The sequence below is a fragment of the Podarcis raffonei genome, chromosome 1, assembly GCF_027172205.1.
Source record: "Podarcis raffonei isolate rPodRaf1 chromosome 1, rPodRaf1.pri, whole genome shotgun sequence".
Classification (NCBI taxonomy): Eukaryota; Metazoa; Chordata; class Lepidosauria; order Squamata; family Lacertidae; genus Podarcis; species Podarcis raffonei.
Window position 1 is genome coordinate 79,178,702 of NC_070602.1, and position 17,145 is coordinate 79,195,846.

At 46.2% G+C, this 17,145-nt stretch overlaps 1 protein-coding gene across 2 annotated transcripts; it reads left to right on the forward strand.

The window, feature by feature from the left end:
• The first annotated feature begins 11 nt into the window (after nt 1-11).
• On the forward strand, nt 12-16,932 carry LOC128417488 (NACHT, LRR and PYD domains-containing protein 12-like). Of its 2 annotated transcripts, XM_053396201.1 has the most exons (12): nt 12-249; nt 1,037-2,705; nt 3,977-4,063; nt 6,192-6,362; nt 7,104-7,277; nt 8,580-8,750; nt 10,509-10,679; nt 12,248-12,418; nt 13,551-13,721; nt 14,814-14,984; nt 15,600-15,770; nt 16,540-16,932. In XM_053396201.1, the coding sequence occupies exons 1-12, from the start codon at nt 228-230 to the stop codon at nt 16,625-16,627; spliced, it is 3,237 nt and encodes a 1,078-aa protein (XP_053252176.1). In that variant the 5' UTR covers nt 12-227; the 3' UTR covers nt 16,628-16,932. The 2 variants fall into 2 exon arrangements, with proteins under 2 accessions (XP_053252176.1, XP_053252182.1); XM_053396207.1 differs by lacking the exon at nt 6,192-6,362.
• Nucleotides 16,933-17,145: the final 213 nt, after the last annotated feature.

A 17,145-nucleotide genomic window follows, 5' to 3' on the forward strand; every position in this document is an offset into this window, starting at 1 on the left:
CGGAACATTTCTCTCCACCTTTTTCCTCGGGATACTTCCTTGTTGCTGAATGCATTTAAACTTAAACAGATACCGATGACGTACAAAGGGCTGTCTGCACTGTAGAGATTGTACTTGATCTTAAAACTGAGAAGAAATTGCTTAGCCTATTTCAGGTGACCCTGCCCTTCTGTGTTCCAGAGGAAGTAGTGTCCTGGTTTTGTTCGTTTTCTCTTTCATGTTCATAAATGACACCACCAATGCGGCCAGGTAAGCCAGGATCGTTTTGCTTGCAATGCTGTTCAGATTAGTTCAGGTTGCTTAATTGAAATCAGGTGGACTTTGGTGAGTTTTGAAGTAACCAAATTGTGAGCAGTATTGTAGTCATTTTGTTAATTTTGGAGTTGCAAAAATAGGGGGATTTAAGGTAAAGGACCCCTGGACAGTTAAGTCCAGTCGAATTCAACTTTGGGGTGCAGTGCTCATCTCTGCTTTCAGATGGAGGGACTTCACGGGCAACCTGCCATTTGTCTGAAAATGGGAGCATTTGCTGTGATTCAAAATCTTACTTGATGTGATAAGGAAGTTTCTTCTGGATTCCAGGAAGTGGATTTTTAAGGACAACTGAAAGGAGGTGTGGTGTCTGAAGTAGGCTATTGTACAGTAGGATTTCGTACAGTGCTGGCCTATGCAGATTGCTTAGAAGTCCTGAGTTCAGTGGGACTTAGTCCCACGTAAATGTGCACAGGTTTGCAGCTAGTAAACCACTGTCACAGGTCTTAATTCAAACAGAACTTTTCTCTGTCAAAAATACTTTCTCTGTGAATCAGTTCACGGGTTAACATTTCCCAGTACAGGGAGCTGGTTCTGGAAAGGAACCATGTAAAAAAATAGGTGAACTCGCCCAGCTTTTGTATCATTTTGCCAAATATATTTCAGAAAGTCTGTCAAATACACCAAAAGCTTAGTTATTTTTTTTTGCAATCCACGATGATGCTTGCTCAGTTTCTTTCAGAGTTAATAAAGTATGCCTACTGACAAATAATGTCTGAATTAGACTACAGGGAGAAATACAGAGAACATATTAGAGAGAAATACCGAAGCCCTGAAAGAAGGCTCGCTAGCCATGGGGTCTACGGGCCTCCCAATAAAAAATATGGGCAACTAATTATTGCAAATGGAGATAGACGAGAGACCGAAATACTACACAGACCATGGAGACATTCTGGGGTCATGTCAGAGCAAATGGTTGCCGTTTCCACCAAGGCCTTGTTTGAGGCTGACAATGATGGACCACAGACTGTGGTGCTCCTGGGAGGGGCTGGGACTGGGAAAACCACCCTGGCCAGAAAGATCCTGCTAGACTGGGCAGCTGGAAGACTCTTTCCCGAGAGATTTGATTACCTTTTCTACCTCAGTTGTGGGCAACTGAATCTCGTTCAGGGCCAGGCAGACTTGGCTGACTTGATTTTAAGTGGTGACCCTGAGCTTAGAGATAGAGAAGAGATAATGGAACTCCTAGAAAACCCTGTCAAGCTTCTCTTCATAATTGATGGCTTTCATGAACTCACTTGCTCCATCGAACACCAGGAAGACAACCCGAGCATTGATCCCAGGGAGAAGAAGCCGGTGGAAGTCCTCTTGAGTGCATTATTTCACAGAGCCCTTCTTCCAGAGGCCTGCCTGCTCATTACTACCAGACCATCCACTTTGGAAAGCCTCAGGAATTGCCTGCAATCTGAACGCTGTGTGAGACTTTTGGGTTTTTCTGAGGAGGGCAAAGAAGAGTATTTCCTCAAGGTCTTTGGAGATCAAAAATTAGCAACACAGGCTCTTAGGTATGTTAAAGGGGATGAAGCACTCTTTGCCCTATCCTTTGTCCCCAATTTGTGCTGGGTCCTCTGCACTGTGATGAAACAGCAGCTAGACAGGGGCAAGGAAGATCTAGTGCCAGTATCTGAAAAACTCACTGCGGTATATGCACTTTATCTCTCCCGTTTGACTGAGTCTCCCTGCAGTAGCTCAGGGCAGTGGAATCTGAGAGGGCTCTGCTCACTGGCTGCTGATGGAATCAGGAAAAACAAGACCTTGTTCAAGGCCGAAGAAATCCAGAAGCAAAGTTCAGGTCACTTAGGTTCTCTTCCTCCTGCTCTTTTTCAGAAAGACCCTGATTCTGAAGGTCTCTATAGGTTCCTCCACCTCAGTGTACAAGAGTTTCTTGCGGCCTTGTTCTATGTTTTGGAAGACACGCCCAAAGATCCTGAGACTATGAAGCAAGATCTGGAACACTCGCTAGAAGGATGCGGCAAAGACCCAGGAGATTTGACCTTATTTGCCCAATTCATCTTTAGCCTATTAAACAGAGAAAAAATGGAATACCTGAAAGAACAATTTGGGTGGCAAATTTCACCTGCAATTAAGGCTGACTTGCTGGATTGGTTTAAAACGGACACACAGATTAAGTCAGATTATCCAAATTATCGCCCGCTGGAGAGGTTTCACTATTTGTATGCAACCCAAGAAGAGGAATTTGCCCAATGTGCTCTCGACCATTTGACTGAAGTAACTATGGACAGATTGACATTTACTCCCCTGGACCAAGCTGTTCTCTCCTTCTGTGTCCAGAACTGTTTACACTTGGAGGCGCTTTGCCTGTACGGATGTTTGTTTCTGTCAAAGGAACCTGAGGGAGAAGAACTTCCAGGGCATCTCAGTCATCCATGTCAGTAAGTAGGACCCAAACTCATAACTGTATTACTGTTGTAGCTGATTTTTATTCCTCTTCTTTCCTACTTCTCATAATATGCATTACCAAGACTTCTGCTCTTTGCTTTCTTTTTTCTGTTTTTTGGCAGATCCTTCTTTCTTCTCCCCTTTATATCTGGATTATGTCTATGCTAAGTTGTAGAGCAGGGGTGTGAGTACCTGGGGTCCTCTGGATAATAAATAATAAATAAATAAAACCCCGCCCATCTGGCTGGGTTTCTGCAGCCACTCTGGGCGGCTCCCAACAGAACATTTAAGGTAAAGGTAAAGGTACCCCTGCCCTTACGGGCCAGTCGTGACAGACTCTGGGGTTGCGTGCTCATCTTGCTTAAGAGGCCGGGAGCCAGCGCTGTCCGAAGACACTTCCGGGTCACATGGCCAGCGTGACGAAGCTGCTCTGGCGAGCCAGCACCAGCACAGCACACAGAAACGCCGTTTACCTTCCCACTACAAAGTGGTCCCTATTTATCTACTTGCACTTGGGGGTGCTTTCGAACTGCTAGGTGGGCAGGAGCTGGGACCGAAGACGGGAGCTCACCCCGCCGCGGGGATTCGAACCGCCGACCATGCGATTGGCAAGTCCTAGGCGCTGAGGTTTTACCCACAGCGCCACCCGAGTCCCTCAGAACATTAAAAACACAATAAAACATAAAAAACTTCCCTAAACTGGGCTGCCTCCAGGTGTCTTGTAAAAGTCAGATAGTTGTTTATTTCCTCGACATCTAATCGGAGGATGTTCCACAGGGCAGGCGCCACCTCTGCCTGGTTCCCTGTAACCTCACATCTCGCAGTGAGGGAACCACCAGAAGGCCCTCAGAGGGGGACCTCAGGCTGAATGATGGGGGTGGAGACGCTCCTTCACGTATACTCCTTCAGGTATACTGAGATGCTCCTTCAGGTATACTGCTCTTGGACTCCAAATCCCATCAGCCCCAACCAGTATAGTTAACTGTCCTAAGCACCTTGGGAAATGCAGTTTCATAAAAGGCCTAGGGCTCTCTGAGGAAGAATGATCACCACGCTTACAGACCTAGAACTTCCTACATTTATTGGAAAGAAGTAGCGACAGTTAAACTTCTTTCAAACCAGTTTAAAGTTTGTAGTGCAATCACTAAAACTGCTTTTTTCTCTCCCAAAACAGAAAGGGTAGCATAACCAATAAGCATATTTTGTCCATTTTGCTCATTTTATATTAGAAAACAGAACATAACGAACTTTTCTACCTTTTTAGGCCAGATCAGAAAACACAGGAGTGTTCAGCAATTTACCTTCTCTGTCAAGCACTGAAAGATCCAAACAACAAAATCAGGAAACTGGAGTAAGTCACAGCTGTTTTCCCTGCCTTGTTACTTGTTTGGCTCTATTGAATCAGACACACTCAGCTAATGTCTCTTATTGAGGTTCAGGTATTTCCACAGCAGTGCCTGAATGGGTCCCAGGGCAGCCTCACATCGCCAGAGGTTTGCTGAGTAACTGGCAAGTGGAAATGTCTGAGGTCATGAAAGTTTTGGGAGGCTACGGAGGAATCTATATTAGATCTCACCATCAGCTCCTGTCTCTGGCAATATTCAAATGATCAAGTGCGAAACAGATCCATCGGCAAGTTGTATGTTGAGCTTTATGCTTCCTGCATTCCTCATTGTCACCACTGAGGGGGGTGCCTTCAATGAGTCTGTGAGAGTTGCACCCAGCCCCTCTTTAGGGAAAGCTTAAATTAATACAGTGGTACCTTGGTTCTCGAACTTAATCCGTTCCGGGAGTCCGTTCAACTCCCAAAGCTGTTCAAAAACCAAGGTGAAGCTTCCGATTGGCTGCAGGAAATTCCTGCACTCAATTGGAAGCTGTGGAAAAACGTTCACAAACCAGAACACTTACTTTCGGGTTTGCAGCGTTCGGGAGTTGATTTGTTTGGGAGCCAAGCCACTCAACAACCAAGGTACCACTCTACAGTGGTACCTCCGTTTACGAACTTAATTCATCCCAGAAGTCCATTCTTACACCAAAAGCGTTCTTAAACTGAGGCACGCTTTCCCTAATGAGGCTTCCCGCCACCAGTGCCCTTCCACTGTTCAGCCGTTCACTAGCTGGAACACCTACTTCCAGTTTTGCGGAGTTCGTTCCCCAAATCGTTCGTTAACAAGATTGTTCTTAGACCGAGGTACAACTGTACTAACAATTAAGTGTTTCAGAGTTTCCTTCACATGTCAGTCATCACATGTCAGGAGGGTCAGGCTTCTCCATTCTCCTGTGCCACAGGCCTCTGGTGGGTGTGAGCAGTGATCATTCTTTCTCTCAACCTTAGACTTTGGAGGTGGGTGGAGATCATCCCCACAACTATATGGAGATCCCATACATTCTCTGGCTCCAAGCTTGGGAGGTCATCCAGGGATTGCTTTCTTGCTGGGGCACCCTGATTGCAGAGCAGCAAAATTGGCAAGCTCCCCGCTGGCCTTTCCTCCAGAAATCATTAGCAAGGCGCTTCCTTAGCCACTCCAGCACCCAACACACCTTTAATACCACAGGAAGCCATCTACTCTTTTTGGCTTGGCTAGCAAGACCTGACAAAAATGTTGCTCCTCTTGGCAGAAGGGGAGGGAAGGCCGGTGGAAAGGCCAGGTGGACCCAAGGGCAGAGGAAGGGGGTGAGGTGGGTGCGGGCCGCCCCGGGTGTCACCATTGGGGGTGTGACAAAATGCCAGGCAGCACTCACCGCAGGGCCTGCAGCACGCCTGAGCCACGGGTCTCTCCGCGTTGCCCAAATGATCCACCCGCTGCCTCCCCCCAGCTGTAAGGTGGCTGAGTGGGAGGAGGCAGGCAGACTCTGGAGGCCCCGTGGTGCGCCCCACCCCTGTGGGTGGCTTCCTCTGCCACCGGGTGGACCAACACACCCCAAGCACCAAGGTAATGTGAAGGTCCATCTCTCTCTGTGTTTTCAGTACAGTAGGAGAGGAGAACCTGTGGCCCCTCTGGATATTGCTGGATTTTAGCTCTCATCAGGGGTCAGGGATGATGAGAGTTCCTGCCCAACAACATCCGAAGGGCCACAGCTTAGCCTCCCGTGCAGGACAGAATTAGAAGTCGCTTGTTGCCTAAGCCAGTTATTTACATCTGGGTTCCATTTCCCCATATCTGTTGGTCTTTAGCATGCTTCTCAAATGCCTTCCATTTGCCTATGGCAACTTCCCAGAGCATTTCCGTGGTTCCCAGAGAAAGAGTTTGCTAATTTAGTGGGAAGATTAAAAGCTGTTGTGCTTTGAACCACCTAAGGAGAAAAATAAAAGCTCCAGATGCAGAATGTTTTACACACATTCAGATGTCCTGTGCGTAATCAGCATCTGCTGCATCATTGAGATGATGGAGAAGAATCAGCTGTGTTTATGAGGATTTGTCCAAAGGATACCCAGGGAAAGAGCTGGCCAATGGAGCTGTTTCTGTCCCATTTTGCAGGCTTAATGGATGCCAGCTCACAGACGGTTGCTGTGCAGATCTTTCCACTGTTCTCTCAACAAGCCAGAAGCTGGTAGAACTGGACTTGCAGGCAGCCATTCTGAAGGAATCGGGAGTCAGGCTGCTATGTGAAGGGCTGATTCATCCCAACTGCATGCTAGAAAAACTGGGGTAAGCTGAAAAAAAAGTTTTTTCTGCCTAAGCATTACCAGCGGAACATAAAGGCATTGAGGGTGCACGATGTCAGTTGTCTTCAGGTGTGCAAAATTACTCAGGGTCTTTGCTGTTTTAAAAAACAACCACAGCACAATTTCTCCCTCTTGGAGAAAAGACTGTTTTGGAGAGATTTCAAAATTTTAAACTAGAACATGAAGCTTAAGGGCCCACTATCTCTCAGTTGTGTGCTGTCAGTATCTCCCTTTGTGGTCCCTCTTCTGTATCTTGATTCACACGGCACCTGTGTATATTCCTTCTATATACACACTGTGATGTAGAATGCTGGGTATTGTTTGCCATATTCTATAATTCCTGCCATCACAGATCCTAACCTGAATTTCCCAGAACTCCACATATAGAAAAGTGTGTATATACTGTATGTGTGTGTTTTTAATCAGTTTTAATCTGACTGACTTTTATCTCTTAGTCCAAAGCATCTTTCAACATTAAAGGCACCATTGTTTGAAAATGGATATTACTAAGTTCCCCAATGAATTAAATCATAACTATCCTCAGAGAAACTAACGATCACTATACCTAGTTAGGCAAGTGGGCCTAATTTGAAAAGGACACAAAATTCTCCTGTACTGGATCACACCTTCTTTTCCATGAGTCTTAGAAGAAGGGTGAGAAGCCATGTGATGTCATCTCGATCTCAGGCTCTTTCAACCACTCACCTCTTTTTTTACCTTTCAGACTGAAGGACTGTGGCCTGACCTCTGTTTCTGGCAGAGACCTTTCCACTGTTTTCAGTACCAGTCAGAAGCTGACAGAGCTGGAACTGGGTTGGAATGCTTTACTGGGAGATCAAGGAGTTCAGCTGCTGTGTGAGGGGTTGAAGCATCCGAACTGCAAGCTGCAGAGCTTGGGGTGAGGAGCACCATGCTGTCCCTTTCAGAACCAGACTGCTAAAGCCCAGAGCTGGTGGATCAGGTCTAGTGCTTTTTGATAAGCAGGTGGTCTTAACAAGCAGGTGATCCAATTTTTTTAGGTCTTAGCCAGCACTTTAAGATGGACTCAAAAATAACACTGGGGGCCAAGGTGAATCAGGCAATGGTGGAACCATAAGCTCAAAACTGCACCAGCTGCAGTTTTAATTTTGCTTTAAAAAATAGTTATTATACTGCTGTATCATAAAAATATATAATAGTAATTTGCAACAATATAAAACATAAAACCAAACAATAACATCATAGCCAGTTAAAGGCAAAAATATATTAAAAAATCAGCAAACCATTGTGGGGGGATGTACTCTTAATTGCCTGCATAGGCCTGGTGGAATAGAAAAGCTTCCCACAGGCTTTTAAAAGTTGGCACAGAAGTTGCCTGCTGAATCCTTATTGGCAGGGTGTTCCATAGGATCCGGCCAGTGACACTAAAGGCTCAGCTTTTCGTTGTTGTCAAATGAGCCTCACCAACTCAGGGAATGACGAAAGGTTTCTGAACGTTCCTCAAGGGCAGTCACACACAGATCATCCTGCAGTAGTCTAAACCAGGGTCATGTTTTGTGGCCCTTTCCAACACACACACACACACACACACACACACACACACACATTTACGTTTTAAAAGATTGAATGTTTGAGGCCTCAGAACTTTTTATTTTTAAATTTAGGAAGAGAATCATCATGGCATGAGTTGATGTCTTCTCATGCCCTGTGTTCCTCTTTCATGTTTTGTTTCTCTTTCACGTTTCTCTTTCAGAGCAGATTTTGGGGAGGGGGCTGCAAGGGGACAAAGAAAAATCAGAAGTCTCGCAGATCACCCACCGTGGTGCTTCAATCCCAAAAGTTTTTTTGTGGGATCCCCAAGACTCCCCCCCCCCCGCCCCAAATTAATTTGTCCATTAAAAAAGTGTGCATTTTGCTGTTTTACTATAATGGCAACCTTGATAGCAATTAATTGATCACATTTATTGAAAATAGGATACAATAGCTGATAGGAAAGCCTTTGGGATAGCAAACCTGAGGACTGCAGTATTCACTGTTCCCACATTTCTACTTTGGCCACACCCACTCTGGCACATGGCATGGGGAAGAGAGAGAGAGAGAGAGCACTGCAGTGCAAATGGGATGCAGCTTATCTTGGTTGCAGCTTGAAGTATGAAAGAAGCAGAGGCTCAGCAAGTGCCCCCCCCCCAAAAGTAATAACAATTTTGCACACACTATGCAGGTTGGACAGCTGCAATCTCTCAGCTGCCAGTTGTCAGGATCTCATCCCTGTTCTAAGTACCAGCCGGACACTGATGAAGCTGAACCTGGAATGTAACAAAGTGGGAGATAAAGGAGTGAAGCTGTTGTCTGAAGGACTGAAACATCCAAACTGCGTACTGCAAACTTTATTGTAAGTGGGAGCCAAATTCCTTCCATGTGAAGTCCTTGCGCAGCTTACTTTCAAGGAGTCCTGGGTAGATCAGGGGTCCTGCTGGACAACATAGTCTGGTCTCTTGGTTTCTGTAGAGCTGTAGGATCATTCATGCCTTTATTCTTCTTGATAAAACAAAGGATAACCCACCCTGCCTTTCTGAAAGGGAGGGGTGAAAATCTGACAATATCGCAAACACTTATTATTTCCTCTTCCCTGCAAAGCAGAACCAGAGTAAACCAGCACTCTGTAGGAACAGACCTTCAGACTGGCCTCCATGTAATTTCCATTGAGGACCTTCTGTTCAGCTACAGTTGCATAAAGGTATTAGGAAATGTTTGATTGACCAGGAAGTTCAGGTGTGCATGCAATGTCAGGGTTTTCGACTCGTCTTCTAAACCTCTTGCAATTGCAAAATCCGTGTGTGAACCTCTGGCTCACGGGTGTTTCCATCCCATATATAACACCAGGCATGGAACTGGCCAGTTTGAAAAAGGAGAATCGGGAGCACATTCCTGCTTCTTCATTTCTAGCCGCTGGCAGAATTTAGCACTTTCTGGCAGCAAAGGAAAAGCCTTCCTTTTCAGGTACAGTTTGAACAATCAGGGCTGCACAGGAGGACTCTGTTGACAGCAGGTGACTGACAGGTGGTTGACCCTTTGGGGTGGGAATGGAGGAGCATGGGATCCCACTCCCTGGCCAGAGCCAGTTCCCCACCCGTGCCTTGGAGGGCGTGTATGTGATGAGGTCAGATGGAGGTGAGCTGAATGTCCAAACCAGCTCTCCATATCAGGAATCCTCACCCTTTCTCCTTTATTGCTGTGGTCTTATCACCTCCATGACAGAATAATTTCTCACATGCCTAAAAGAATTCTCTGGGACCAGAGCCGAGAACTCAGTGATGGATGAGGACAGGGAGAGTGAGGCTTTGGCTGGGTACACCTTAACCATCTTAAAGAACAGCCAGGCGGCTCTTTTTCGCAAGTCGTGTTGAAGCTGGTTTGGGAGGAAATGCATCAAAACACAGCCTTTAATAGGATCGCTGCAGCATAGATATGGATCGTGGGTTGCAGCTAACTGGACACAGAGTAAACAGGAGCATGTGCCCAGCCTTTGCTGCAGTGAATATCATGTTATAGGTGAGGCCCTGGCTGAAGGGTCTCAACTTGAGTTTTACATCAGAACTGTTAAGTTGTGGGTTGACATAGCAGAAAACACAGCAATTTCTCCAAAGCAGCTCTTTATTTTTGTAAGCTGGAACAGGACTGAACTGAGGAGCTCAGTCAGCCTGCTTATATAGAGCTCCAGAACAATGTAACTGTTGCCATTTTCTAAAACTAACCAATCACTGAACGTCACTTTTCGATCCTTCATTTGAATACAAAACTATCCAATCACTGAACGTCACTTTTCGATCCTTCATTTGCATAACTATCTACAGTATCCCCCTGCTGGCCCAGGGTGAGAACTTCAGTACATAACAAGAACCATCCACAGATCACGGTATACATGCAGCTCAGCTATAGAGGCAGACAGCCCTCCTTTCATCACCCACCAATTATAGGCTGCATCAGCTGTAAAGTGAAGAAATTCACTGACGTGATCACTGCAATTTAGAGTGGAAGGGCTGTTGTTTCATAACTTATCTTCTCAATATCAGAGGGTGAAATAGAAGGGGCCTGTAGAAGTGAGTGAGCCATGTTTGCACTTGTTGGATCTGTTGGTTTTCTCTTACAGACTGGACACAAATGAGCTCAGCCCTGCCTGTTGTGGGGATTTCAGCTCCATTCTCAGCACCAGCCAGACATTGACGGAACTGGCACTAGAATATAATGGACTGGAAGATGCTGGAGTGAGGCTGCTCTGTGAGGGGCTGAAGCAGTCCAGCTGCAAGCTGCAAAAACTGAGGTGAGCAGCGGCTGGGATTTGTGCTGTGGAGTTCCATGATTTGGTGTATTGCAGAATGATTGCAGAATACAAAGAAATGTCTGCTCTTAAGGGAAATGAAAAGAGGTGATTCCCTTTTGCACAACAGCAGCATCCTTGATCCAGCATATTGGGGAGAAGATTAATATATTTGCATGCAGGAACAAATAGCTGTATCTTTTAAAGTATCAGAAAGAATATGAACATAGTTTCCCCCCACAAAATATATACCGTATATATTTCAAAGTTGCTTGATAAACATAGCAGAAGAGGAAAGGCAAAGGAAGGAATGTAGGGAGAGGAGAGGAATAACCTGAAGGTAAGGAGGAGGGGAAATGGATCATGACCCAGCACTCCTGAGGGCCTTCAGAGATGCTGCTTGCTCTCTGTGGCTGATCCGACTGGCTTTGCAGATCTCTCAGCCATTTCTGTCACTTCTAGGGAGCCACACTTTGTCATGGGCACTGTAGTCTAAGGTTACCGGATTTTTTTCAATGAATCTGGGGACACTTTTCAACTTCAGTAGGAATGATAGGATTTTGTATGGGGTCTGATTTGTAAATCCGGGGACTGTCCCCAGGAAACGGGGACATCTGGTAACCTTACTGTAGTCTCCCTGTAGGTTTCTCATCATGGATCTGTTGTGTTTACTGACATGCTTGTCTTCTTTCTCCACCCACCCACAAATGGGGATGGACCAGCAGAGCCAACCAGTTTTCACCTGCTTGTTGCTCTTGATTTCCTACCCCTCCTAAACCGTCTGGCAGCAGGACTGTGACCATAGGAAGAAGGCAGAGTTGCTCTGAGAGCCTTTGCCATCACATACAAAGTGGGATTCGTACACACAAACCCAGCACACATGGCACAAGGTGATCTGCATGAAAACCTGAAGGGAATCTAGGTTTTCTGAGCAGAACTGATTGCTGCTGCACTTGCCTTGGGGCAGGGAAGGGCCCTAGCTCTATGTCGAAGGGAGGGAACTATCCTTGCTGAACTACAAGTCCCACCATCCTTGCCGTGTTTGCTGGGCCTGATGGGAGTTGTAGTTCAGCAGCATCTAGAGAGCCAACGGTTCCTCACCCTTGGTGTAAGCTGCCATCCCCTTTCACCAGGTGGGTCCCATGTACCTCTGCACCATTCAGCAGCACAGGAATGAAGGTAGAGTCAGATAGTTGAAAAAGACCCAGAGGTGAGTGTTGGCTCTTAAGAACATGAAAGATAAACTTTCTCATGCATTTGGAAGGACAGGCCTGGAAACATGAAATAGACAACAAAGTCTGGCCAGTTATAATTGACTATTGAGACCACACAGAGGGGTGTGAATAGGAGCAGGCTGTGTGCTTGTGAGTGAACCAAAACCGCACACACAAACCAAAATCCTTCCTCAGAGTGCCTGCACAGCTGCAATGTTACTTTGAGTTCTTCAAGACTCCTTCATCCTGACAGTGGCTAGGAATAAAGGCTTCAGGGTTTTCTAGCAAGCAGAAGCTGTTTGTGGAGGAAAACGTGAACGGGAGAGGTTTTTCTTTCATATTTTCTTTCTCACACAGGCTGGCCCGATGTAATATTACAGCTGCTTCTTGTGAAGATCTCTCTTCTGCCCTCGCAGTCAGACAGACTCTGACAGAGCTGGTGGTGGAATGTAACGAGCTTCGAGATCCAGGGATGAAGCTTCTGTGCAGAGGTCTCAAGCATCCGCACTGCAAGCTGCAGCTCCTCAAGCAAGTAATCGGCTGGATCCCTCTGGGGTTGGATAGCATCTTTAGAGCCCAGGTTCCCCCCCCCATGAGAGTGAAGGGACCCTAGAAATGCTGCACCCCAAGCAGGAGCCAGACCGACCCTTCTGTACAGTCAAGCCTGTTGAGGCATCACTTGTTTCTGTTCGGAATCACAGTATTCCAAGATCCCTTCCTAAATTTTGATTCCTTCACCTTAACTATTCATAGGGTATTAACAGGTTGCCCCTCACCCCCACGCCAACCAAAAAAATTAGCTTACATTTCCTGCCATCAAGTGCTGAGAGCAGGGGTCAGCAACTTTTTTCAGCCATGGGCCAGTCCACCATCCCTCAGAACATGTGGTGGGCCGGACTATATTTTGGAAAGAAAAAAAAAGAACCAATTCCTATGCCCCACAAATAATCCAGAGATGCATTTTAAATAAAATCACACATTCTACTCATGTAAAAAGACCAGGCAGGCCCCACAAATAACCCAGAGATGCATTTTAAATAAAATCACACATTCTACTCATGTAAAAAGACCAGGCAGGCCCCACAAATAACCCAGAGATGCATTTTAAATAAAAGGACACATTCTACTCATGTAAAAACATGCTGATTCTCGGACCATCTGCAGGCTGGATTAAGAAGGCGATTGGGCCACATCCGGCCCCCGGGCCTTAGGTTGCCTACCCCTGACTGAGAGTGTCACTACATATCTTCTCTGCCTGAGTTTCAGAGTGAGAAGTTTCTGCACCTCCAGGAAACTCTTTGAGGAACATAGAAGCCCATTTTTGCTCATTGAATGGGTTCAGTAGCAGCTACCGTCAGCTGAGGCATGACCAAGAAAGCCCTTGTCATCCAGTTTGTTACATAGGGGCTGCAGGATATTGCTGCATGTGACAGGAATTGTTTGTATTTGAAGAAAGTTGTGAGGTGATCTGAAGAAACGGGAGAAGGGTCTTTACACTTCAAGCCATCCCCTTAAAACCCTGTTCTTCCATGCCCTGTAGAATCCAGTTCTACAGAGTGATTAGATGCGGTACAAACTTGCAAATGGGATGGAGGAATGCAGAGGGACTCTTCTAGCTTTAGTGTGAACATAACACAGCCAATGTTTTTTCCTCCTGCAGCTTGTACAATTGTGATCTCACTGCTGCCTGCTGTGCAGATCTTGCCTCTGTCCTCAGCAGCAACCAGACGCTGACCGAACTCTTGCTGGGAGGTAACCAGCTTGGGGATTCCGGGGTGCAGCTGCTGTGTGAGGGACTGAAACATCCAAAGTGCCCGTTGCAGAAATTGTGGTAAGGAAGAGCTCTGTTCCTTCGGGTTCAGATCATGAGCACAGTGCTTGTGGGTCCGGAATTGTGTTCTGTTGCATATGAGGGAGCAATCTACCGTATTTTTCGCTCTATAAGACACACTTTTTTCCCTCATAAAAAGTAAGGGGAAATGTGTGTGTGTCTTATGGAGTGAATGCAGGCTCTGCAGCTATCCCAGAAGCCAGAACAGCGAGAGGGATTGCTGTGCAGTGCTCCCTCTCGCTGTTCTAGTTTCTGGCTTAGCCGTGCAAAGCCTCTTCAGGGCAGGGGGAGCCTTCATCCCACTGCCCTGAAGAGGCTTTGCGCGGCTATCCCAGAAGCCACAACAGCGAGAGGGATCGCTGCGCAACACTCCCTCTTGCTGTTCTAGTTTCTGGGATTCAGAATATTTTTTTTCTTTTTTTCCTCCTCCAAAAACTTGGTGCGTCTTATAGAGCGAAAAATACGGTAGTTTTCATGGGGGAAATCCCTCCCTTATCCATCCATCCACTCATACCACTCTCTTTCTTGTTTTCATTTTTATATGTCTTTATATGTGCATTTTCATAATTGCAAAAGTACACATGCCCTAGCCAAAGGAGACCCTTCCCCACTCCAGGCTCATTTCTCCTGTGTTTTCCATCCCTCTAAGCGGACTTTACCTCTTCCCTTGCCCACCCCATTCCTCCCCTCCCACCTCCAATCTACGGTCCATCCCACCACAGCGATACATGGAGGCATTCAACACAGCGCTGTGGAAATCACATTTCAGCCTCCCAGATGGACTGATCCCCTTCTTCTTCCTCCACACCCTGCTCTGGGGGCTCTCTTAACTTCTCCTTCAGCCAATTTGGGGTGGGGTGGGGGTGTTGCAGAGGGAGTGCCAGGCAAGGAGAGAGGAGAAAGGTGCATTGCACTAGCAGGACTTCTTCTTTAAAAGCTGCCCAATACCTCCTGCCCTTTTGGTGTCTTTCCTAAGGAAACTCCCTCCACCCACCCAATTCAGTCTTGGTGGTCTCACCATAGACCACAGGGGCTCCCTCTTCTACCCCTCACGAAACCCATGGTCACACGAGGTGCACTTGTGTCCTGCAGCTTGTGTAGCACTGAAATCACAGCAGCAGGTTGGGGAGAGATCTGTTCTGCCCTCAGCACAAACCAGATGCTGGAAGACATTGATTTATGGAACAATCCATTGGGAGATTCAGGAATGAGGCTGCTGTGTGAGGCGCTGAAACACCCAGGCTGCAAGCTTCAGATTTTGTCGTAAGTAAGAAATCTTCCTATCTACAGTTTTTTAAATCTGTTTTTGAATAATTCAGTTTTTCAAAAACAGAAATATTGTCAGGAAATGAGCAGCGGATGCTTAACAGAAGGTAACAGCGAGAAGAACATGGAAATATGATGAAGCCTTTCCTTCCAACAAAAAGTGAGGGCTAGTAACTTTTCTCTTTTCAACCCCCCAAAACCCCAACAAAGCCTGAAAGCTGAAATTCTCAATAGGTAGCTTTTCACAGCAAATTCTGTTCTATGAACAAATGTAACAGCACTGAAACACAATGAGGAAAGTGCAATGAATTTGACTAGTTAAGAAATTTGGATCACTTTGAGTATAGGCAGCTCTCAGTGTGTGACCACGAATGTGCGCACCACTTTCAGACCTGGAAGAGGGTGTAACGGGGGGGCTCATGCGCACTCCACCAACAACGGTGACGCACATGAAGATGTGGAATGCAACCCCGGCACAAATTGGGGGTTGCCTGTAATATATCAAGAGTTCTCCCGAACTTTTGCCACCCTCATGCTTTGTGGAGTTGTATTTACAAGTAAGGAACAAGTCAGCAGCCCCTCGCATCCTAGCTGTTTGGTGTTTTTTTCCAGGTTATGGAATTGTGAATTCACCTCGGCTTCCTGCAGGGATCTCTGCTCTGCTCTCAGCACCAACCAGAGTCTGAAGAAGCTGAAGCTGGGGGGTAACAAACTGGGAGATTCTGGAGTGAAGATGCTCTGTGAAGGACTGAAAGACCCAAGCTGTGGACTGGAGGCAATTGAGTAAGTTGCAGGCAGCTTCCTTGCTGTGCAATGTTCATTTGAGGAGCTGTGTGGTTGGCTAAGGTAGGCTCCCAAGGGCAGAGATGCCCCTGCCTTTTAAAGGGGAAAGTTAAGAAAACAAGGCAGGAGAAGAACCAAGGGAGCCAGTGTGACAATGAAACTGTGAGTAGAACTGGGCATTGGGACTTGTTCTGAGAAGCACCAAGGAGTCGTCCTATAGAATTCCAGTGAGCATAGGTGTGTTTGCATGCATAGGCAGTTTAGCTGTTTAAATAAGGAAGGAAATGAATGAAGAATAAAGCCCAGTGGAAGCTTAAATGACTGTAAGGAGCCTGATAAGGCCCATTAGTCATCTCTGTACTTTTGACTTTCTCTCCATGTAATTGGAGTGGGGGGTGGGGAGTGTACACAGTATATCAGGAGGCTAAAAAGATTTGCCATTTTAGCAAATACCTGTGAAAGTGGTGTGTTAGAATAGAATAGTATGTCTTAAGAAATCATTCTTAGCAACCCCAGCAGGTTTAAATGTCACAGTTTCTGTCCTGCAGAACCTTCCCTAGAAACTAATTCCGGGGGACGAGAGGAGTTCCTCCCCCAGGAAATGTTCAGCACCACCATGCAAACTTGCATATTAAAGTGGGAAGCAGAGACCTCGAAACTGCCTTTAAAAAAAAATATCACTTAAGTTTTGTAGTGTGTATAAGTTGTGCATAGTCTTTGTTGCCATGTATAGGAGGCAACAGAATGTTTCTTTCTCTTCCATTCACAGACTCGATGTTGACGAGTTATCTGAAGACACGGTGAGAGAGCTTAGTAGCGTGAAAAGGATTAAGCCTGACCTGGTTATAGACACATAGGAGCCGCTATGATGACAGAGGACAGGAATGGTCATGGATGGAGTACCTGGATAGCTCTGTTGGGAACTGGGATTCTGTCGAACCACATCATCTCCTACTTCAATCACTGGGAAGCAACAAAACCAACCTTCAGGCCATACTGAGAATCGGGAGTTGAAGCAGCAGCCAGAACGGGAAGGAAAAGAACCTCTTGCTCATTATAGGATTTCACACATCCTCAATACTGCCCTGCCCAGTTTCCGCAGCCAGTTTTACTTACTGGTGTAGGACTGTTTGCTGAACAAATAATAAATTTCTGCCCTGTTTGTTAACCCATTTATTCTGTTGCTGGTTGGTTGATGTGAATGTGAGTGTTCCATGAATTCTGCTCTTCTCAACAGAATTGTTGTTTTTTTTTAATTGTGTTTCACGTTTCATTTGTATGCCTTGGTTTCTCCTGGGTTTTTCTTCCCCTCTAAAGGCTGAAGCTTCACCCTTTGCTCTATTTTATCACGTCTTGGTTGCCTTAGTGCACCAGG